Below are 25,750 nucleotides of genomic sequence, written 5' to 3'. Positions count from 1 at the left end.
CCTCAAAATGTGGGCAGTAAATCTAGACTACTTAAGCACTTGATTTTGTTACTTTTCACATGTTATTTGAGAATTCCTAATTGATAATGGATTTGGAGATATATTTGAAATTTTCATAATAAGGATAACTAAAAGCTTCAAAATTAAACTTATTTTGATAACAATTGCCTTTATTTTTATTTTACTAAATTTTAAAATTAAGTCTCATTCATTTATTCAGTTTGCACACAGTTATTAAGCTTTGCTATGTGATGAACAGTGTGATATGTTCTAGGAATACTAATGTGGTATTTCCTCTTACCCAAAGCCTGATAGCTGTCTCACCTTAGAACTATTGATTAATCTCTTTATGCCTCATTTTTCTCAGCTATTAAATTGGGATAATAGTACTCCTCTTCAAAAGGTTATAATACTTAGCAAAGAAAATGTATGTAATGTGCTAACAATGCCTGGCAAATAATAAACATGCTCAGTGGTATCTTATTTTTTCTTATCTTCAGCTGCTCACATCTCTGAGACAGAATATAGTGTGAAAGTGCTATAATAATATTAGTTTGTTACAAAATTATAGAAGTGGGATAGACTAGCACCACCTGGAAGGGTTGTGGAAGTCTCTACAAAAAAGGTGAATTTTTTAAAATTTACCTTTCAATGAGTTTCTGCTATGTATATTCAATGTGTTAACTCATTTAATGTTGCAAAAACCCTGTGAATTGGGTATTAATGTCCTAATGTGAGGACAAGGACACAGCAGAGACTAAGAAGATTTCTGGAAGTGTGATCAACCCACAAAGTAGAGGATGCAGATCATGAAAGACCCCATGAATATGTCTGGGAAAGTCCTTAAAGAGTACAGTATTGAGAAGTCTTCTTCAACATATGTTTACATCTTAAAAATTATGTAATTCTAGTCCACAGGGCAATTTTTTTCATATAATATTGTATCAGAAACAAACATATCATCAAACTATGAATCCTCTTCAGTGTACCAGGGACTGCACTGCTTCTTAGTGATACACAGAAGCAGAATGAGTTGGTCCATTCCCTCTACCTGGTAAAAGAAACAAACATACAACAGCTGCTCATTATTGGGTATTTGCTGTATGCCAGGCACTGTGCTGACCTCTCTGGATATACTAATTCATTGACTCATCATAGTAACTCCTTGGGGTAGGAGTTGTTATCCTCATTTTATAGATAAGATTATGTAGCCTTAGAGAGATTTGTAATTTGTTAAGTCATGCAATTAGTGCTGGACTTGAGCCCACGTCAGTGTGACTACAAAGCCTGTATATTGTTTTAACACTGACTGATACTGTCACCACACAACATTTTAGTAGAATATAATATACCCTATAATAGAAGTATAAGTGAAGTACTAAGATCACGAAAAAGAAAAAGAGTAACAGATCAGCTGTCAGACAAATGGCATTTGTCTTGATGAATAACTAAATGTATGTTAGCTACGGCAAGCTCTGCTTTAGGCAGGGAAAGAGCATATTACAGATTGAATGGTTTAAAAGAACGTGGTGTCTTAAAAGGACACAGGCAAGTTGTTTTTGTTTCAAATAGCTAATGCTGGATTTTTCTAACATGTCTTCCTCAGCAACTATAAAACCAATTAATAAGAAATATTATTTGAAAATTTTTAAAGACTATTATATCACTTTCTTGAATTCTTTATTAGTTCTTTAACATTTTCACAATGTACCCATGACAAGCAGCTTATAATAATTTGTAGCATGTGGCAAAATGATACTTTTTTTTTTACCTAATTAAGGAAAGTCTAAAAGTCTAAAAAATAATAACCAATACCCAGTTACCCAGTACTTTGGGAGACATTTCTACATTGCTAATTGTAATGTAAATTAGTGGAGCATTTTTGGAAAGATATTTGACAATATTCAATAACTTTAAACTTTTTCGGACCATTTACCTTGTAATTCCACTTCTAGGAGCCTGTCCCAAGGAAATATTACTAGATGTTTGCCAGTAAAAATTGAAAACTTGAATATCCAGTTACATGGGAATAGTTGAACAAATTGTTGCAAACACTAAATGAAATATTATACAGCTTTTAAAAATTGTATTTATGAAAAATATATTACCATGTCAAAAAATTGGGTTATTAGTTCATCTCTACAGTATGATTATAATCACAAAGTGTTGTCAAAACCGCAAAGGGGTTTTGGTCTAGGTCCAGCTGTTTGTTGCACAAAGTTCCAATAATCAAGACAGCAAGGTTTGCCAAGGAAGAAAGGAGTTTTTAATACAACAGATGTCTTGTTGGGAGAACAGGAGAAGTGGCCTCAAATCAGTCTCCAACTAAGGGATATCATGGGCTTTGGGGGGGGGCGGTGGAGGGGAACAGAGTCTCACTCTGTTGCCCAGGCTAGAGTGCCATGGCATCAGCCTAGCTCACAGCAACCTCAAACTCTTGGGCTCAAGCGATCCTCCTGCCTCAGCCTCCCGAGTAGCTGGGACTACAGGCATGCGCCACCATGCCCAGCTAATTTTTCTATATATTTTTAGCTGTCCATATAATTTCTTTCCATTTTTAGTAGAAACGGGGTCTCGCTCTTGCTCAGGCTGGTCTCGAGCTCCTGAGCTCAAACGATCCGCCCGCCTCGGCCTCCCAGAGAGCTAATAGGGTTACAGGCGTGAGCCACCATGCCCGTCCTATCATGGGCTTTTAAAGGAGGGGCCATGTGCCTTAGAGCAGGTCATCGGAGATGGTGATTTGGTTATTCTTTGCACAGGAATCTTGCACAGGGGCAGGGGGCTTCGGAATCTCAACTCCTTTGTCTTGCAGAATATCCACCATATCTGGGAAACAACTCAAAAAGTCAAGTAGTTAGTTAAGGGAGAGGATTATATAGGGGTCATTGAAGTTTGTTCAGTGGGGGGCTGGTTACAAAAGGAGTGCCAGTGGGGGGAACATATGCATAGGTAGGAAAAAAGGACTGAAAGGAAGTCCACTAAAATATTACTATTGTTTTTGTTTGGTGATAAGATGGAGGCGGGGAGGATTTGGGGTTTTGTTCTTTCTGAAGGATTTTTTATGGTTACTTTAACTGATTCTGTGGAAAAAGCAAGTGAAATAGCAAGTTGTGGACTGATGGTTGGGTGATCTAAGAAAGGGGAGCTAAAGGTCTTGGAGTAGTGTTCCCAAGGTGATCATAACTACTGCTGCCACCAAGTTGTTCTTTGTTCTCTAGGGAGTCATTGGTAGACAGTCTTGAGAACTAGTAGCCCTGTATTGCACAAAGAAAAAAGTCCACCTTCAAGGGCTTTAATTACTTACTTAATTGCTAACTCAATTTTACTTGATTACTTATATTACCCTTGTTTCAGATTCAATTGTAGTAGGGGAAAATAAACGTCTTTTAAAATGGCACGCATTTATTTTAGTTTTCTTTATCCTTCATAATTTAGGACTACTAATTTTTCCCTCTCTTTCCTACTATCCAAAAACAGATAAATCAATTTTATAACAAGGGCAAACAATATAATATAAACTACTCCTATATAAAATATAATTGCAACTACCAGTAATCATGATTTGGAAAGTTTATTATATTACTTGGAAAAATCACTGTAAAGAATACTTATTAAAATAATTCCTCAAAGAGACATTTTTAAAGATATATGCTGCTTTGTATTAATCCAAAGAAAGTCTGACACGAGTATATTTTAATGATGGAAATGCACATTAAATGCTTTTTCTCAAGTATTTCCTTGGCATTTTGGGGTGATTTTTTTTCGAGGGGTAGGGAATGGGCACCTAATCTGTTTTTATGATTCTGTGTTTTAAGTTATACTAGACCCATTTTCAAAATTTACTTTTTAACATGTTTATGTACATTGTTTATATAATACCACATGGCATATAACTAGTTTGGAATATTTTATTGTTTTTCCTTACAGATCTCTAAACAAGAACAGAAAAAAATGGATACATTTGATGGAGGCATGGCTGAAACTTCATCTCGGTACAGTGGTGCTCAGGATAGTGGAATTGGCAGTGACAGTGTTAAAATCAGAATAGTACAAATAGAGCAACATAGCGGTGCCAGTCAGCATCGCATTGCCCGTCCCTCACGCCAGTCGTCAATTGTGAAAAATCTAAATTTTATTCCCTTTGACATATTTATTACCGCAAGTAGAATCTCACTAATGACCTATTCCTGTATGGCCTTACCCAAATCGACATCACAAGAACAGAAGGATAATGAAAAAACAGGCAAGAGTTCATTAAATCTCTCAGAAGTTGATTCAGATGTTGCTAAGCCCAACCAGGCATGTATTTCCACGGTGACAGCAGAAGATCTGTTAAGCAGCAGCATTTCTTTTCCTTCAGGGAAAAAAATAGGGGTCCTCTCTCTTGAAAGTCTTCATGCATCCACAAGGTCATCTGCTAGACAAGCACTGGGTATAACTATTGTTCGGCAGCCTGGTCGAAGAGGAACCAGTGACTTACAGCTAGAGCCTTTTCTGTACTTTATTGTATCCCAGCCTTCCTTGCTTCTGAGTTGTCACCACAGAAAGCAGCGAGTGGAAATATCCATTTTCGATGCTGTGCTTAAAGGGGTAGCCTCTGATTACAAATGTTCAGGTAAGAACCTTCAAACTTACTGGAGTGCTAATAATTACTACTATGTGAGTTTTATTCCCATAGGTTGAAGACTGATGAAATAGTAAACAGCTGCCAGACCAGACAAGCCTTCTTTTCTCTACAGAATATGTAAAGTTCGTGTTCCACAGCTGAGTCATGTTTAAAAATGTTTAAAATGTTTCAAGGTTTAGCTTTAGTTTTCTTACTGTGCCTCTGAATATTCAATGATTTTTAAGGGGGTGAATGAAACAGGGACTCTTTCTTGACTATAGAGGTGCTTAACAATTTCCAGTGCATGGGAAGCATGGATTTTTTCCATGTTAATGGCCTGTAGTTATGCTTTCCATGTTAATGCAGCTGTTTAGATAAAAAAGAAAAGCCTTAGAAGATGAAGTTCCTTGTTTTGGTATTCCTTTGATCTAATCAGTTTGCTACAACAAGCGTGATGTTAAATGTAATTGATATTTATTAATAAAGTAAGATGATTTAAAGATTTTTATATATCTACAACAAAAACGTGTATTAATGGTGTTGGCTAACTGGCTCTTGCTGCCTCATCCATATCTTCCTTATAAACAGAATGTCCTATATTGTAATAATATATAGAACTTCTGAAACTTGTTGCCTGTTGAGACTAGGAACGTGAGCAGAGGTTCATATTTAAGACATGCAAGCTGTTAAGTAACAAGGGCCAATGAGGTCAAACAAGGTATAATGAGAAACCTTTTCCCTGTCTTACTGTAGATTTAAAGATTTGGTCAAAAAGACTGGAAAGGGTAGCTGGGTCACCTAAGACTCAGTATTCGAAGAGGGCCCTAGCAAGCTCAGGTATGGTTCAGACATTTTTTTGCTAGCAGGTGGTCCCATCTAGTAGGTGGAAGCCAGCAATGAGGCATTTGGAGAATTTGTCTAATCTGGAAGCCAGGCTGGTTCATTCTTGGCATTAAGAAGAACCATTTTATGGAGCAGGATCCTGAAGAGTAGATGGCAGGTGTAGGGATCAGGATTCAGCCCAAGAAAGTAGAATCAAAGGAGCTCTAGGCTCTTGCCAAGGTTTAGTGCAAATCTCCTGCTTTAGAAAGGGGTAATTGGCCAGTTGCTAAAGAGGGTTACCCCTTAGACTGCTTACTGGCCCTCTCTCCAGTGGTATGCTGGAGCTGGCTAGCTCATACTGGCTTGAAAGAGCTGATTGTTAGACTTTCAGGAACTTTGCAAGACAGTTGTTAAACCACTGGTAGCTTAAATTGGCTGTGGTGAGAGTATTTATGCCATAGATACTGGCAAATGCTATCAATCAGCTCTCCTACTCTGAGAGCCATTTGTTAAACATTTACCGGCAACACTGCCTCTCTTTCTCAAACATGTTCTCATTTAATGACTGCCTGTGATGTAATGTGTACTGCAGGGGCACTGGACGTTGGGGTAGTACCGGGGTAGTGGAACATGTTAGCTGATTCAAGAACTATGCCTACATATCTAATACCTGTTTGGGGGTCTGTTTAGCATTAGCCAAAACTAGTTGCAGAATTAGGAGGATAATTCTTAATTCTCTGCTCGTCCTTCAGTTCACTCAGCTGCAGTCGTGTTATAGGTGGGTGGCTTCAGTGACCTCTACTAAAAGATATTGGGAAAGGAAGAGGAAAGTAGGAGGGGGCAAGGGGCTATTATCTCTTTCAAATTTGTATTTGTAGATGTGCAGAAATCACAGAAGACTCATTTTGCTTACTTCAAGTGCAACCCCTAAGGATATACTCTGTATCTACCCTCAGCCTTTGAAACTGATTGTTAAACTAAGGCAAACCAGGGTCTACAGTAAGAGAAGAGAACTGCCAATGATGGGCTTGTTTCCATTTTTCTAAATTATGAGAGTAGGTCTTCTTCAATCCATTTTATTTGTGTACTGCCAAATCATACATTTATATATTTTTATCTAAGTCTGTGTTCAGCAAAGTATTTATCAGGGCTCACACCGAAGGTATGCATTTGAATTATAATCAGTGCTTAGATTGAAATAAAAAATTACTTCTTGTTTAAAGGGAAAAGCTCTTGTATATAAACCAATATGGAACTCAACTTCAGGAGAAGAAGCTAGAGTGAACATTATAGGGCAGATTTAATATGGGGATGCATGTGGGAGGAAAAGGCTTACATCTCTTCTAAGGAGCATCTTCTGCATATTATTGTGGGTGCTTTTCCTTACATAAAATGCATCTACTTGAACACTTACATTATCCCAATACAGTAACTCTTGGTTATTGGTAAGTATGATCAATATGCATGATCATGTTTCTTAAAAATGAATTTAGTGATCTGAGGAAATTTGTCAGAAAGCCAAATAGGCAAATAATTAAAATACAATAGCTAAAAGTAAAATATAATTAGCATTTGAGTATTCACTGTATGCCTGGCATTGTACTGCTTTAATTGCATTATCTCATTTCATCCCAATGACAACTCTATGGGAAATGTTATATTCTATCTTACAGATAAGGAAACTAGAAAAACTAAAGCTTAGAGCAGTAAGTTGCCCAAGGTCACAGACCTAGCAATAAACAGAGCTATAATTCAAAACCAAGATTTGTTGGACTGCTGAGTCTGAATTCTCAACCTCTATGGATCCCTGGAGAGAAAGATGTGAATCCACAGTTCTCTCAACCAGCTTCTGTTGTCCCACTTCAGACTGTGCAAATGATTCCTCTCCAAGTTTTAACTGGTGAATTAATACATTCACCAGTATATTTAATATAATGGATACATTATATTAGATGGATCCATGATGTGCCTATACAGTACAGTCCTTGCTAATATTAAAAACCTGGATTCAGATTCTAACTCTGCCACTTACAAGATGTATACCTATCTCACAGAGCAATTGTGAAAATGAAAAGAGATAATTCATGAATAATTCTAAAATACTTAGCATTGAGCCTTAGCAAGTAGTATGCTCTCATAAATGTTTGTTGGTGCTACTTTTAGCTATTATTATTATATAGTAGAACGATTACAAACAAAACTAGGAAGCAGAAAACCTGGGGGGTTTATTACTGGCCCTGCCATTAATTATTAAATAGCAATGTGATCTTAGCCAGGCCCTTTACTTCTTTGGGTTTCTGTTTCCTTATCTGTAAAATGTGATGATTATAATAGATATCAACACAATCCATTCCAATTCTAAAGTTTTTATCATTCTGTAATTTGGAATTCATCTCCCCACCCTTACTTTTCCAAAAATACTTCAACTATACTGCTTTGGCCTCAGGCAGTTGATGTCTGTAAGGCACTACTATATCAGGTAAACTTTTATTTTGACTTGTTTTGAAGATACAAATTTCCTTTGATATTCCAGTGGAGCTGGAATATATTTTTTTATTAGTAGTAGATTCAGCTCTAGCTGCATTTCAGCTTATTTTTTAATGTTCTATTTAATTTACTTGTTTTTTTGGCTATCTTTCTTTATGATACATTATAGTGTTTGCTCTGGGGTTTCCTGTTTACATGCCTAATTGCTGGAATATTTATGTATTCAAATACATAAGTTTTATCAAATGTTAATGAAATTATTTTTAAAAAACTGATCTGGAAATTTATTTTAAATTGGGCCACTTGAATTAATTGTCTAAGTCCCATTACCAATTTAATTATCTAGAAACACTTCATGTGGAGGTGTTTGCTGAAGAAAGCACTGTTCCAATGTCCAGTATTCTTTGGAAACCCTGACACAGTAACCTTATGGATAAGAAAAAAGAGAAAAATGTAAATGACTATAATGTTAGCATTCATGAGGAGGGATGGAAGGGAAGCAGTAAGGTGGGGTGCCAGCTCCACTTTTGAATTCTAAAGTGAAGGAGTCATTGTAGTCTCTTTTAGTTGGAGAGTTAAAAGAGGATATCACCATAAAGCTCATGTTCTAAGAAAGGTCAAGGAAAAGTTAAAGACATCATAAGTTAAAAATGAAAAAAGTAACATGTCTTTATACAGTGTTGGTGCTTTTTCAAGTGGCCGCCAGCCAACAGCAATTTTAGCATATGTGTGCATCTCAATGATTGTCCTATTTCAACATTTCAGACATGCCTGAGATTTTTATGGAGATATTGGTTTCTAGCACAATGTGGCTTGTAATTGTTTTTTATTTTCTATGCAAGTCATAAACCATTATTACATGTACTTGTATTCCTTTATATGGAAATCATACGGAACAAAAAGAAAACAAAGGATTTTGTTTCACCCTTTAAAAAGGTTTAATAATTTTCAAAAAGGTAAAATCTTAGTTCTTACATAAATATAAAATGATTATATGTGAAAGATTTCATTTAACTTGTTAATTAATGAGTAATTCATTTTACTCGTTAATTTGTAAGAATGTTACAAAAGAGTTCGTATACAGGAGACCCCTAAGGCCCTGGTCATCTCAGAGATTTTGATTCTAGAATTCATAAGGGTTCTAAAAATTGTAAGAGCCACCTGATCATTGACATTCATTGTTAAAGCATGGCCCTGGGTGATTCTAGAAAGATGGAAATATTTTTATTAAATTATGAAGATGTGGTTTCATTTGACATAGTCTGGAAAATGTAATGAAGACCCTGAAAGCAAATACTAAAAATCCTTTGAACATTGTTGAGATATGATGTGATATCTTAGGGTGATTACTTTAAATTAATGTGGCTTTTAAAATCACATCTTCCTTCCTGTCTTAGATAGTCAACTTGACTTATTACTTTACAAAGAACCACTTATCCCTACTGTGCTTTCATTTCAATATTCAGACAATCTTTGGGAATGTTCTTTCATTCGTTCAATTTGAACAACTGCTGTTTATCAGATGTGCAAGATATGAGGAACTGTTAATAAATAAGACTCAGTTTCTGGCTTCGAGCATCTCGCTTTATTTAATAACCATACTTATTATGATTAATTATGAAAGTTTAGCAGAATATAGATCTTCATGATATGGAGGGTTATGAAACACCTAAATGAGTAAAGAGCTATGACTTATACTTCCAAAGAAGCAATTTAGAAAAGCTAGTATCAGTTGTATGGGGTAGTTTAAGGGAAACTGGATATAGAGAACTACTCTTGAAGTTTTTTTATTTGTAGTAGATTCAGCTCTAGCTGCAATTTAAATTATTTTCTAATATCGTATTTATCTACTTGTTTTTTGGCTATACTTCTTTGTACTATATTTTATTGTTTGCTCTGGGGTTTCCTGTAGACATGCCTAATATTTCACAGATTATCTACTTAGAGGTAACATTTTATCCCTTCAAGGAAAATGTAGGAGCCTTACAACCATATAGTTCCTTTACTGTCTCCATTTATGCTATAATTATCAAATATATTACATATACATTTATTGAAAAACTTACCAGATACGATTTTGATCTTCGTTTCAGTTATCTTACATATTTTAAAAAACTGAAGAGGGAAAAAGTATTCTTTTATAATCCCAGGTGTTTACCATGCCCAGTGTTCCTCCTCCATTCCCAAATGTCCACATTTCCCTGTGGTACATTTTCCTTCAGTTTTAAAAACTTCCTTTTGCATTTCTTTTAGAGCAGAGCTGCTAGCAATGAATTCTCTTAGTTCTCCTTCATCTGAGAGTATCTCTTTTTTTCTGAATTGAAAAAAAAATAATGAAGGATATTTTTGCTAGCTATAAGATTATCGGTTGACATTTCTTTCAGCATTTTAAAGTTATTGTTCCACTGTCTTCTGTCCTCTGTAGTTTCTGATAAGGAATCCCATGTCCATTCCAATCATTGTTTCCATATATTTAATGTGTTGTTTTTCTCTAGCTGTTTTTAAGATTTTTTTCTTTATCTTAGGTTTTCTATAGGTTGATTATTTATGTATCTGGGGTTGGTTTCTTTAAATTTATCCTGTTTGTGGCTCTCTGAACTTATGCACTCTCTAAATTTATGGGATTTTGTTTAGTTTTGTTTACTAAATTTGAGAACTTTTTGGCCATTATTTATTCAAATAGTCTTTCTGCACCAGTCTCCTTCTGGGATTCCTGTTTAAGCTTTTTAATGTCCTATAAATTCCTGAGACTCTCATTGTTTTTTCTTTTTTCCCCGTCTTTGTTACTTAGATAGGGTAATTTCTATTAAATTTTTCAGTTCTAAAATTTCTATTTTTTTTTTGTAGTTTCTGTTTCTCTGTTGAGAACTTCTATATTTCCATTCATTTCAGATGTGTTTACTTTTACCTCATGAAATATAGTTGTAACAGCTACTTAAAGTCTTAAATGCCTGTGTCACTGCCACCACTGCACAACCATCACACTCCCCTACACACACACACCCCCCCCCCAACCGTCCTGAACCCCTGGGGCAAAGCCAGGAGAAAGAGTAAAAGAGAAAAAGCAGCAGGATTTCTCCCATACTCTTAAAACCACAGGGGCCTCTTGAAACTCTGACTCAGGTGGGGCAAGGACAATATATGTAACCTAAACATTTGTACCCCCGTAATATGCTGAAATAAAGAAAAAAATTAAAAAAGAAAAAAAACCAGTAAAATATTGACACCAAAAAAAAAAAAAAAAAAGGCCACGGGGGCCTTAATTCCCAGACAGTATTTCTGTTGCCGTTTTTTGTTGTGTCCTTGCCATACTGTATACCACAATGTAGGACTCATTCTCAAGTCAAAGTTGTAAAAGAGCAAAAACAACAACAACAAAACAAAAACAAAACAAACTGGGAAATTACCACCATATAGGTCATAGCCACAAATTGGACTTCCCTTCCTTATCTGGACTTCCCTTCCTTATCTGCATTGTTTTTATTTACTTTTCAGAATCCTCATGTATTTATTTACTTATTGTATTTTTTACAGGCATTTTAATTTTAAGCAGCAAGAGAGTTAGGCTATAGTAAGCTTATTCTAGTTTGGGCTGCCACCAGAAATCCTGCAATTTAAAAATAATAATAATATTTTCTAGTCCATTAGCCAGCGCCTGGCTTTCTAAGAGACTTAATACAGAATTTCCTCCAAAAGTGATACTTTTATATCTTTACCTCTTGGAATACAGATCAGTTAAATATATTATAATCAATAATTACTGCTCCTAGGGAGTTGTCAGCATTAACTTGATTCTTCCGGTGTCACCATTAAGCAAATACTCAAAGGGCAGCAATGGTGTTTTCTCCATGTTTTCCTTAGGACTTTGCTTTCATATATTACAAAATCGAGTTAGAAGAAAAAGTGCTGTGAAATTCATTTCCCCCTTGTCAACCTGCCTTTCCTAGTACATGTGACTGATATATATATAAAAAATTATATAGTTAAATATATGTGTATAATACCCTTTATCCTTGGGGTATATATCCAAGACCCTCATTGGTTGCCTGAAACCATGGATAGTACTGAACCCTATATATACTATGCTTTTTCCTGTACATACATACCTATGATAAAGTTTAATTTATAAATTAGGCACAGTAAGAGATTAACAACAATAATAAAATAGAATACTTATAACAAGATACTGCAATAAAATTTATGTGAATGTGGTCTCTCTCTCTCTCAAAATATGATATTTTTGCACCACAGTTGACCACAGGTAACTGAAACTGCAGATAAGGGAGGCTTATTGTATACAGTCAACCCTCAGTATCCATGGATTCCACATCTATGGATTGAAGCAACTATGGGTCAAAAATATTTTTTAAAACATTGTGTCTATACTGAACATGTACAGATATTTTTTTCTTGTTATTATTCCCTAAACCATACAACATAACAACTATTGACTTAGCACTTATAATGTATTAATTATTATAAGTCATCTGGAGATGATTTAAAGCAGCAGTCCCCAACCTTTTTGGCACCAGGGACCAGTTTCATGGAAGACAATTTTTCCATGGAAGAAAACTTTTCCATGGGCAGGCGGGGGGTGGAGGGGCACTGTGTGGAGCTCAGGCGGTGATGTGAGGGGTGGGGAGCAGCTGTAAAAACAGATGAAGCTTTGCTTGCTTGCCCACCGATCACCTCCTGCCATGCAGCCAGTTTACAGGCCACAGACTGGTACTGGGCTGCGGGTGGGTGGGCAGGTGTTGGGGACCCCAGATTTAAAGTATATAGGAGAATATACATAGGTTGTAATGCAAATACTAGGCCATTTTATATCAGGGACTTGAGCATCCATGGATTTTGATATCTGTGGGAGGTCCTGGAACCAATCCCCCTCAGATACCAAAAGATTAATGTATATATACACACATATACATTTATATATATATATATATATCCTAAATTCTATATGAGGTGCTACCCAGAATAGATGATAAATGGAATCAATATCTATACCTATAATATATTTTAGAAAGCTAAAATGAGTAAAAATGATGAAATTACTTATGATTTTGAAAGTATTATTGATAAAGTATAATCCCCAATCTGCATAATTTAGTAATACTAAATTATGCAATAATTATGTTAACTATATCTTTAAGCTATATATAGTGCTATGTTTTACTTGATATAAAACCAGGAAGATTATTTAAAGACTAAATTATCTACTTGAATTTCTTGCATGACTGTCAATACTAATAATCTACTTCAAATGATTTTTCATCCAGTCCAAGTAGATAATACATCTGTGAGTTAACAGGTATCTTTATAACTTATTAAAATAATGTGTCAATGGGCTTTCCCACGCCCTTCCTACCTGGAGCAACCTCTAAGAGAAATGAGATCTTCTGCCAGCACCATTATGTGTAGCAGCTGTATTATTGGCAGTTCTCATTTAAATAAAGATGTATGTAGTTGTTTTTAACATAATCGTATTAGTTGTGTTTATAAATATTTAAAAATTGGTATTTGTTTTGTTTAAGGTAATGGAGTCCAGCTTTGAAATTACCTCATATCTTGACTATGCAGCCCAAGGCAGCCTCAAAAAGTCATTTTTCTTCTTGTTTGTTTGGGGCTTTTTTGTTTGTTTTTGAAGAAATGACTGTGCCATCTGGTCAATTGTGAAGGAGTTGAACCATTCTGAGGGAATTTAGCTAACTCTCATACTTCCTTAGTACACAGTTAGTCCAGTATCTTGTTACTCATAAATGTGTGCTAGGAACTAAAAGAGAAACCAATTGAAAACGGTTGCTTCTACCCTCTTGCAACTTATTTACCTGATTATAACTTTTCAGACATCAGCTGGACTAAAATACAGAACTTAAAGTTTAATATTAGAGTGTATCATACTGAAAAAGTGGCTATTAACACACTTCTGTGTAGGACAGTGTAACATCCAAGAAATGATATCACTAGTATGGGACACTCTCTGAAATTTGAAGTTTTATAAATGCTGCAAGTATAACTTAAAGTCCAATTAAGAGTCAAACTTGAAATACAGAGTCCAATGAGAGCTCTAGATTTAGAGTTTTTTAGTCCTGAGTTCTAATCCCAGCTCTGTTCCTTACAGCTGTATGACCTTGGGCAAGTTATTTAATCTCTCTAAACCTTGGTTTCCTTATCTATAATATGGAGATAATACTGGTAGCAACCTCCTAGGGTCCCTATGAGGATTAAACAATATGTGTGAAGTTCTTAGCTAAGTGTGTGGCACAATGCTCAATGAATGTTAATATTATTGTTGTTTCTTTTGTCACACTGTTAATGTCTTTAATTCTATTTTTAAATAGTGGTTGTAATTGGCCCCCCAAAAATTCACATCATTTCAGTGTAATTATGGCCATTATGTAGTTTGAAAAATTTTAGTTATAGTAATTGGCTTTTTTACCCTCTCATGAATAGGACTGCAGAAAATGTGCCAAAGACATTTGAATAAACCAACAGTTGAAAAGTCATAAAATAGCTTCTTACACCTCATAAATCATATCTTGACTTCATTTAGTTATTGTGACTTTAAGAAAAAGATTAAATTACATGTCTCTTTAGAATTAAAGGTTTTATTAATGTCCTTGGAAAGGCTTAGAATTAACCTGTGACTTTAATGTCAGAATGATCACAACTTGGGCATTTATCTGAAAATTTAGTCTTGCTGGCCAGTAATGTGAAATGGAATTATTACTTTTACAGGAATCAGCAAGTAGGTAGATCTCTTAAATGAGAAGCAGTGTAGTACATCACTCAGGGAGAAAGGTGGTAAGAAGGGTAAATAAGAAATGACCCAGCCAGTGGGGGGAATTAATTTTATATTGGAAAAGGTATTAGAATAGAAATCAGAAAACTTGACTTTTAATCTTGGTTCTAATGCCAGAGCTCTTTGAGACAAATAACTGAATTTCTTGGTGCTTTAGTTTCTTATCTCTAAAATAGATATAATACAATATCTGATCTAGTACTTTAATGGTTTAATCTGAATTTCAAATGAGATATTTATGAAATCCCTTGAAAATATGAAGTACTATTCAACTCTAAGTTGGGACTTCTATAATTATTGGCAGTGAAGGGAGAGCTTTAATAGACCTTCATTTTGGGGCATGAGGAAAGATTAGTGCCCTGGCCTTTGTGACACCCACTTTAATTATCAACATTTACTTAAAACAAATGAAAAATGGGGGTGGGGGGAATCATTTAAAGGCGATTGGCTTTAATGTTACATGACACAGACTTTGGTTAGAGCAGAGAAGAGGTTTATAGGTGGGATTGAAGTAGTCTTCCTTGGATATGTGACTACATGGTTTTTTTTTTACCAAATGTCCTGTGAAGTATCTATGACATGTGACTCCTAAGTGTCAGAAAAATAAAAATAAAATATCTGAAACTCACATTAGAATTTAACATGAAAACAACCAAAAGGGAAAGAGATCAAGAACACCATAGAACAGCCCAGAAAATAAATTAAAAGAAGTTCACTGAATGATATTTCACATATTATCTGTTGGTTAACATCATTAAGTAGAAAGAACACACTTCCTTCTAGCAAGTTATGGAAGACTTGGTTCTAAAAGTAAGAGCCAGTGGACACTGATGATCAAACATCATTTTAATCCCCTCCTCTTCCTGTTCCTGTGGGCTGCCAGCCTTGGGTTTCAAACCAGGACATTTCTTCTTGACCTTCCCATCACATCTTACGAGGTACAGAGCAGGTACAGAATGGCAGAGCAGGGGGAGAAATGCTTATGAATAAATGCCTGGATATCCACAAAGAAATGGTGGCACTTACCTTGCATCCAGAGCAATTTAGAATTGGTATAATATAAATCATATTTTCTAGATCTGATGATGGAATTAAGGAGATGTTAAATTGAAGACAGTGCAGGAAGAGTAAGAGTCATGCCGCTCATCATTAGCCATTAGAGTGTAATGGACTAAAAAGGGTGACTTTTCAAACTTGAGTCATTTCTCTGTGACTCTGACATACCCTTCCCCTGCTACTGCTGCTTCATCTAAACGCAATGACTACAGGCATATCCAAAGTAGAGTTTTTAGCCAAAACTGGGAGAGGAGCCACCAGCCCTGTCATGCATTCAGTATTCATCAACCATGCAACCTGTGTTTTTCTGGATGTTCCTAATTTCAGTTTTTCTGTTTTATTAAACCTGTAAATTTAAGCATACTTTTAAAACCAGGTGTATTAATACTTTGTTGGGAAATAGTCCATTTTGGCTTCCTTGGATATATTTCCTAGACTTTTACAGTTGCTTTAATTTCTAATTTCTGTTCTGCTTTCAACTATTGCCAGTTGGTTTATTTTATCTCCCATTAAGTCATCTCCCCCTGTAATTGCTTCAGGGCAGGCTCCTAGGCTAGGTGCCAGATGGCCAGGCCCTCTAACTTCAACTCAAAAAGGAGGCACCTACACAAAACCTTACCTCACTTACCTGGAAAACTGTTACTTACATTATCAGGATTTGCTGTCGCCCCAGTTTATGCTTTGGTGAGGCAAAGACATCAAATATCCATTGAAATGCTTATTATTTTTCCCTTTATTTTAATTTTTTACAAATGCTTGTTAAATAGTCCTATTTTGTCTTCAGTCCTGAATAACTTAAAGGTCCGTATGTCAGCATATATTTAGGATCATCCTAGAGATGATCAACCTCTAGTACTTAAAAAAAAAGTCTATATATGTATGTGTGTATGTGTATATAGAGAGGTTTTTTACACTGTAATTTGCTAAATTTGTGTCCTATTTCTTTTTTTTATTCACTGAACAATACCATTTGAAGCTCTTCTATATCAGTACATGAGATTGACTCTTTTTATCAGCAGCATAATATTCTATGCAATATTCATAGTATAGTCATAATTTATTTTGCCATTTCTCTATAAATGGATATTTAGTTTTATTTTCTTCAAATTTGTAATATTTCAAATGATGCTACAGTCAACTTATTTGGACGTCTGTCTATGTATTCTTAAGTATTTCTTTAAGATCAAGTCCTACAGATGCCTTTCTGATTCTAAGGACATGGACATTTAGAATTTAGATGGACACTGACTGTCAGCCTTCTCCCCTGCCAGTGCAAAAATACTGCATGTACACTCTTATCCACCATCCATGGGAGAATCCGTTTCTTTTCCTTCTCCCCGACACAAGATATTATAAACCTTTATAATTTATGATAACCTGATGAATGAAAAATTGTATTTCTTGTTTTCATTTGTATGTCCCTGATTAAGAATGAAGCTGAGCAGATTTTTCCCATTTTTCATAAAGCAGTGCTCTCCAGAAGGATGCAACAGCTAAAAGTAAAAACAGAACCTTAAATGTACTTTAAGAAACTATAGGAAAATATATAATCACCTAGAAATAAATTCATAAAGTAAAAGTTAATAGATTTTTGTACCACATCTGTAAAAAAAAAAAAGATGCATGCAAAAAGCATCAGGATACAATTAAAAGACAACCTCTTTTTAAAAATATGAGAAAGCATTTGCTAGATATGACAAATAAAACACTAATACTCAGAATATATGAAGATCTACAAATCAGTAAGAAAAAGAACCCTATAGAAAAATGTGTAAATAAATACTTGGTACAAGAGAAATCCTGAATAGCTGGTGAATGAAAATGCTTAACCTGCTTGGGTTTTTTTTCCTATTAACAATATAAAATGGCTGTCTTATTATGTCAGTACATATAGATTTTATTGATTCTCTTACACAATTATATGGATTACCATTATTTATTTGAACATTAATCTGTTAATGGACATCGGGGTTGTTTTCTTTTTTTTTTTCTTTTTTTGCTATGATAAACAATTCTCCAATTGAGTGTGTGTATGTTTTACACACTTACCTGATTTCTTCTTTGGATTAAATTCTTACAAGTTAATTTGCTAGACCAAATGATATACACATTTAAAGTTTGTTATGTATTATAAGATTGCCCTCCAGAAAGGCCTGCCACTATTAGATGAGAGTGGACCTCTCATCAAGAACCACAAGCATTATCTTTTTTTAGTCTTAGCCTATCTGGTAGGTGAAAAACTCTTCCTTATTTAAAGAAAAATTGTTTATTTGATTATTGCTAAGATTTAGTAGCTTTTAATGCTCATATTATTAAATGTTTATATGCCATTTATTTTTTGTTAATTGCTTTATTTCTTCATTTATTAATTGCTTATTCTATCCTTCGGTAATTTTTTTTATTGGTGTCTATGTTGATTGTGTGAATTCTTTGTGTATTAATGGTATCCTTCTTCTGTCTCTGTCACATATGTTGCAATTTCATCTTTTTTGTTATTTGACTTTTTACTCATCATGTTCTGTGTCAAAAGTTTTATATGGTTATGTATGTCAGTCTTTTGTTATGTTTTTTAGTTTTGATGTTTTATTGTTACTGTTGTTAACGTACAATATGATAGTTAATGTACTTTCATTACCTCAGTATACATTATTCTGTTACTTGGAATCCTTATCCCTAGAAAAATGTAGAAAATAGATTGTGTATTTTAAATGCCACAAGGATAACAATTCTTCCAACACCATACAAGTTTGAATATGCAGTTCCTATAACTTGTTTTACGTATTATCCTGTTTTGCTTACCAGTTTTTTATGCATCATGTTAATATTTCTACATCAATTTAATTCATCTCTGTTCATTACTTATTTTGTAAATAACATAATGAACAGAGACGAATTAAAGCAATATAAATAATGCTTATATCTGTGTTTTCTCTCTCTCTTTCAATTGTATTCTCTTCAAAATGAAGAATTATGTCTCTTTATATAGATCTAGCACAGTACCACTTACTTGATAATAACTACTTTTGATGACAGTTACATAGGTGAGACCCTAGAAATAGATACTCAGATCCTGGCAGGTTATGTGGCTCCTACAAACTGATTATACCTCCTATCAGCAACAGACTTTTGTCATCCTTTCACCAGACTTAACTATTATATTTAAAAGAGAATAGTATAATGTTACTATGTAATGGATCTACTATGCATATTCTCACTGCTTTAAATTCACTGATCGTATAAAAAGAGAAGAATGCACTAGCCTAGTGTTTGATCTTTACCATGTAGATCTAATGTCACGATCAATTGCTTTCAGTATTTTCTTTGAAATCACATAAGGTTCATATGTGCCAAATTTCATAAGGATCACATGATAAGGTCAAGAAATACAAATTCCAAGGCAGAATTTATATGCCCACTTCACATATGACAGTAATACTAAATAACCATATGTTGAATATAATACACTATATGTAAATGCTATTCCTGAAAGCCATCCAGTCAATAAAACCCAAAATAAATAACACTTTAATAACACATTTCAAATAGACTGAAAATGGAATATATGGACTCTATGGCAAGAACATCTCTATAAAATTGACATTCAGAGGCCATTAAAACAGAGTAAAACAATCATGAAACTAAAGAAAAACTGAATATTTAGAAGTTTTTAAAAAGCTTACTACACTGTATGCCAAGATACAACAGTTGTTTTTATTTAAAAAGCTATTTCAATAAAAACAGTGGATTTCTAAGCATTAAAAAGCAAATTCAGTTTGCCATCACCAATAGCCAAAAATACTTTTTAAAAAATACAAATATTAACCATAAAAGGTAAAAAAAAAAAAAGTATTAAACATTAAAAAGTCAAAACAGAAAAAGCTCAAGTTTTCATCATAATTGGGACTATTAAAAGATTGACCAATTTTTATCATTAAAAGTTATAGGAAAGCTACTGAAGTTAACTTCAAAGGCCCAGCAGTAAAAAGTGACTGTAATGTCAGTGAAACTCTGAAATAGATCAAATAGCCATAAGTAGTAGTAATCCACTGTATCTTTGAACATGTATATACCTTTTTGTAAGATGACAAGATTGATCTTTATTTAAAATTTGTTTCCAACAGCACATTTTAAAAAATATCCAGCTATTAAACTGTTAAGCTTTGCCTTCACTCAAAGATGACATAAGATTTGAGATTTTTTTTTTCTCTTTGGCCTGGTTGTGAAAAACATGGTTTTGTCATCTCACCTTGTACAGAGATAGTTCATCTTTTTTGATACAAGTATATGTGTCGTGGATGTGTAGAAACAAATGAAACAATAAAGGTTGCATATAATTATTTAACCATTTTTTCCTCTCATTTATCAACTCAAACTCATACTCCAAAATGACATGTCTGTGATGTAATTGATGTCTTTAATTCCAATTTTGTCACTTTAGATCCTGGGAAGACTCTGCCTGAAGTCCTGGATTACTGCACTGTTTGGCTGCAGACAGTGCCTGGAGAAATAGACAGCAAAAGTGGGATTCCACCTTCCCTTGTAACACTACAAATTAAAGACTTTCTTAATGGACCAGGTAAGAATGTCGTAAGTGTGTGTACATTTTTTTCATGTGAATATATTAACATGTATGTAGGATCTGTTAGTAATGTTGACATTTCTTGCAAAAAATGAATAGTTCATTTGTTTATCAGAAGTATACTTTTTTTCAGGCTGCCCATTCTAGAGATCAAAAGGCAAATATAAATATGCATTAAAAATTATCATTAGCCTGACAAAAGTAGTTATCAATTAAAGAATAGTTGACTGGAAAGCAAAGTCCCAATATTTTATTACTGTCTTTTCTTTTAATTGTATGATCTTAGATATCTGATCTAATCTTCTATACCTTAGTTTTCTTACCTGTATATGAAGAGAATAAAATGGACAGATGGATAGGATAGGACACATGCTATACTTACATAAAATAGATTAGATTCAGTGGTTAAGTAGACCTATCTTAAATGCTTAGGAAAGTGCTTCAGACATAGTATTCAGTTTTAGATTGATACATATGTCAAAATCTATTGAGTGCTTATTATGTCTCAGGCACTAAGCACTTTACATACTAATATAAACCCAAGGAGTAGGCACTGTATTTATCCTTATGTTATGAATAAGGAAGCTAAGACTTAGAAAAGTAAAGTAAATTGCCTAAGGTCTTAATACAGAGGAGCCATTCAAACTTAGGTCTTTATGATCCTGAAGAGTAGATCTTAACTTCTGTACTATGCTGCTTTTAGCACAACTAAGGATTTTTCCTCTCTTCTTCTTATCTTCCTTCTCCTCCTCCTTTTTCCTGCTCTTTTTCTTCTTCCTTCATCCCGTTATTCTTCCCTCACCTGAGTGTGATCTTAGATATTATTTAACAGAAATTACTATTAATATATTTCAGTTTTCCTTTTGTTTTATACTTACAGTGCTTCGTAATGTTAGTCATTAAACATTAGTTTCTTCATTAAGAATTTAAAACAATGTTGTACTGTTTTAGGATCTCTAGCAATACTCTGCAAGGCATGAATTTAATGAAGGGAAAATATCCATATGTAGACCTCGTTGAGTATGTGTGTTGTGGCATGCCAATGCACTTATGACCCGTAACTACCGATGGAGAAGACTAGTCATGTCTGGAGTAAGCTGAGCCTTTTAACTTTCACTGGGACTCAGTTCTTCAGTGTATTTCTCCAGTGCTGGGATTATAAATGTGTAGAAGTATGAAGAACTACTTCTAATCATGACAAATATCTAGATAAGGTTTTAAAGACTTGAAGGAAAACAAGAAACTGATGATGAAGAATAAAGGAGTCATTCAAGCGTTGAAAGAAGCCTTTGGAATGAGTTCATAGATGGATTAGAGAAGTGTGAGTCCTAGTATTTCATTAGTGAGTGTGAGGTACCATCTTTCATTAAATCCAAGCCACCATCGATTGTAAGAAAAAACATTCTATGTACACCAAGAAAAAAGAAAAACATTTGCCATTTACAGTATGATACAGTGTTTTCTTATTACATCAGTTGCAGGGCACTTCCCTGATTGCAGAGTTGTTCATTTGTGAGAGTCTGAACATGATAGAATAGGGTAAGAACATATGATTAGTTCATGGAGGTGTGACAAGGAAACTTGGATTTACCTCTTATTTTTCAGTTTTAGTTTGAGGTTTCTTTTGTTTTTAGGCATTTTCGCTCACTTTGGCTAGAAAGTTCTCTTATGGTTTACATTTGATTGATTTGTTTGTAAAAGGGTTAGGATTTGCTAGTTGATGGTAAATTGTGTACCATATTTTCAAGGCAACTAAATAAACTGAATTTTAAAAGAGAAATGCCAATGAATGAATGAGAAATTGGGTATTTTTAATCCTAGCATTTAATGTGACTATGTGGTAGAAATATGATTTTTAAGTAGTTGTACTTTTGTATTTCTTAAGGTTCTTTTAAAACTGGAAATTAGACACATACCATTTTTGATTTTATGTCCATATGATAATAGTGATAATACATTTGGAGATTTGAACTTTAAAGTAAATGAATTGAAATAGTTATTTTATAGCAATGATTCTTTAACTTGAGTCTGCATTTGAAGACTTCCTGGGGAGTTTGTTAAAATGCAAATAGTGATTTAATAATTCTAGAAGGTAGGGCTTGAAAGTCTACATGTCTAACAAGCTCCCAGGAGAAGTGGATGCTATTTGTCTAGGTACTATACTTTTTGTAGTAAGTTTTATATGACTCTGAATAAAATTCTTTTTAAAAATTATAGGCCAGGCGTGGTGGCTCACGCCTGTAATCCTAGCACTCTGGGAGGCCGAGGCGGGTGGATCGCTTGAGATCAGGAGTTCAAGACCAGCCTGAGCAAGAGCGAGACCCCGTCTCTACTAAAAATAGAAAGAAATTATCTGGCCAACTAAAATATATATAGAAAAAAATTAGCCGGGCATGTGGCGCATGCATGTAGTCCCAGCTACTCGGGAGACTGAGGCAGTAGGATCGCTTAAGCCCAGGAGTTTGAGGTTGCTGTGAGCTAGGCTGATGCCACGGCACTCATTCTAGCCCAGGCAACAAAGTGAGACTCTGTCTCAAAAAAAAAAAAAAAAAAAAAAAAAAATTATATATATGATAGTTTTATCATATATGAATTTTTGAAAGCCATTAGTCACAGTTTTTGAAGTTCGAACTGCAGATATTTGGGGGCACAGGAGAAGGGAATGATAACAAAGAAAGATGACTGGTTTTTAGAATGTTGCTTTTATTATGAAAAATCAAATGTAATATCAAATAAATGAATTCTAAAACATTTTAACCAAAGGTACTTTTATTTTCTTTTTATTTGAGGGAAGTTTAGTTTGAATAATATATCAACTGTATGGAATTTCTGTTAAAACAATAACCTAACAGCGTGGAACTGCTATAGAATTTGTTATCTTAGACAAAAATTTTCTTACTGTGATCAATTGTCATTTAAAGTAAGTAAGTAGATGTTATTCCATAGAGTGAGTATATTCTCTCGCTACACAGTGAGATTGCCAAGTTATATTAATTTAGAAATCAAAAAGCTATAGCAAAGAGTAAGACTTGTACACCACTAATTAAATGAGAATAACAGGACACATTAAAACATCTTTTGCCATGTGAATGTATTATTTTATAGATTTTTGGCAACTCAAAAAAATTATATTTTTTCCACATTTTGGGTAATAGGATACTATGAGGAATATCATTTATGCTGAGACTGAGGAAACAAACTTCAGCTTTATAATGTTTCCCATTACCATTCCCATTCCTTGAAAAATAAAAATGAGCATTACAAATAATAATATAAGCATTAAAAATAATACTTCTAATTTTTATGTAATGTTATTGTGTTATCATTCACAACTTTTGAATTTAGCCTTTCAGATTTATTTTTCAGGGATTATTTTCACTAAACAAGGTGATACAAATGTTGCTCTTTCTCATTTGTTTTTGGAAAAATAATTCAGAGTTCTTGAGTATTCCCTTATTCCCTCTGTTCGCGTAATAGTACCTTAGAGCAAATGGTAGGTCCCAACTTCTACATCAAAAACCTCCTTCAAAGCTTTCCAACCCCCACCTTTTTCCTTCAGAGGTAGCAATTGTACCCATTAGCAAGGTCAGTGGCTTGGAGAAACCTGGAAAACAGCAGCTACCAGAAACCCACTAGAATAATATCTCCAGCAGGTGATAGATTAGTTGGAACAAATTGGAACCATTGCAGTTCAGCAATCCTGGTTTCTTTCAAGCTGTTTTTAAAATGTCGTCATTTTAATACACAATCTAAGCCCTGTGGAACAGTCCACAGCAGGTTAATTTGAATCATATGATGTGTCACTGCCCTCAGCTGACATGAGCTCTATTCCATGTGTGAAGCCATAATAAATCCATTCCCAACCGAGGAAAATTCCCCGTGAGAAGGTGAACTAATCCAGGCCTCACACTGGCATGCTAGCCCTCCATAATTGAAAGCAGGGCCACCTGTTCCCAGCACAGTTAGCCTATAGAGAAAAAACTAGCATTAGATCAGATACTTCTTATATTGAAAAATCATTCATACTTCTTGCAAATTCAAATTCAGCTGTGAAGTGTTTGGTGTGACATCATACAGAAATGTAGGAATGTGCCCACTTGATCCCATTTTAAAAGTTTTGTTAACCATAAGATTTCTTAACTTTGAAATGAGATTTTTTTTTTTAATTTAATGAGAGCTGACACGTGAGAAGAACTGGTGAGGGTGCAGACTTTTCTAATTAACTCAGGGTCATTTGCAAAAACATTTGAGCTTCCTGGTATTTTTTTCACTTTTCTTTTTCAGGCAAATTTTTGAACCACTGTCACTGTAGCCATGAAATGACATTTAAATGACAACAAAAAACAGAAGTACCAAATTGGAAGAACATTCCCAAGTCATTTATATTTTATTTTAAATTATTGATTAGCATGCCACGTTCATCATATAATTTAAATAACATGGTTATATCAAACACAAAGTTATGAATGCAATTTCACATTTCTTTTAGTTTAGTATATACATGGTATCTATATTTGAAACGCATAGCTACTGATGTCTTTCTCCTAATAAAATCACTTCTTTAGTCTCATCCTGTTTAACCTGTTCATTAATTTACCTATATGGTTTTCAGTTTTTCTGATTTCATTCTAACTTTGGATTGGTTTCATCTCTGGTTTTTCTGATTTTTGTTTAAAAACTCTGACTTGAATCAGTTATAATCCTATTTTGAATGCAGTTTCTTCTTATATTTTATGGATTAATTAGTGATTTAGAGATTACAATGATTTCATTTTTGCTTTAAAATAATTAGTAAACATCCTAAACTATTGCATTTCCACAAACCTCTTTGATTTGAATGAAAGTGTGTACTTAAGTGCTATGAAATATTAAAAGAGTTCTCAGGTACCATAATACACCATTCAAATAGGTTTATTTATATGAGTATAAAGCAGAACTTTTAAGTATAAAATATAAGTATTTTTGAAATATTTCTACCTTTCTTGGTGAACTCTACTTTTCTGTTATTATTGAATTCATTACTCAGTGGAGGCTAATTCAGACATATGAAGGTGACTGATTCGGGGGGAGTAAGATATCTGAAAAAGATGAAACAAATAGTCTCTTGACATTTTCTGGAGTAGAAAATGAAGAATAAGTACTGTGATTTTTTTGTTAAAAATGTTTTTTCTATTGCAAATTTCAAATGGACTTTTATTTATTTCCAGCTTTATTGAGGTATAATTGACAAATAAAAATTATATAAATTTAAGGTATACAGTGTGATGTTTTGATGTGTGTATCATTGTGAAATAATTACCATAATCAAGCTAATTAACATATCTATTCCTCACATAGTTACAGGTTTTTATTTGTGGTAAAACATGTAAGATCTACTCTAGCAAATTTCAAGTATATA

The 25,750-nt window shown here is 34.1% G+C and overlaps 1 protein-coding gene across 1 annotated transcript in view; it reads left to right on the top strand.

The window, feature by feature from the left end:
- The window catches only part of VPS13B (vacuolar protein sorting 13 homolog B), a 752,846-nt gene that overhangs the window by 538,240 nt on the left and 188,856 nt on the right, over window positions 1-25,750 (top strand). The window contains exons 34-35 of the mRNA XM_045560402.1: window positions 3,928-4,615; window positions 20,212-20,349. Of these exons, the coding sequence (XP_045416358.1) occupies window positions 3,928-4,615; window positions 20,212-20,349 (826 nt within the window). The remainder of the gene's footprint in view (window positions 1-3,927; window positions 4,616-20,211; window positions 20,350-25,750) is intronic.

The sequence above is a fragment of the Lemur catta genome, chromosome 9 (genome assembly GCF_020740605.2).
Source record: "Lemur catta isolate mLemCat1 chromosome 9, mLemCat1.pri, whole genome shotgun sequence".
Classification (NCBI taxonomy): Eukaryota; Metazoa; Chordata; class Mammalia; order Primates; family Lemuridae; genus Lemur; species Lemur catta.
This window is presented reverse-complemented; position numbering and strand designations above follow the sequence as displayed.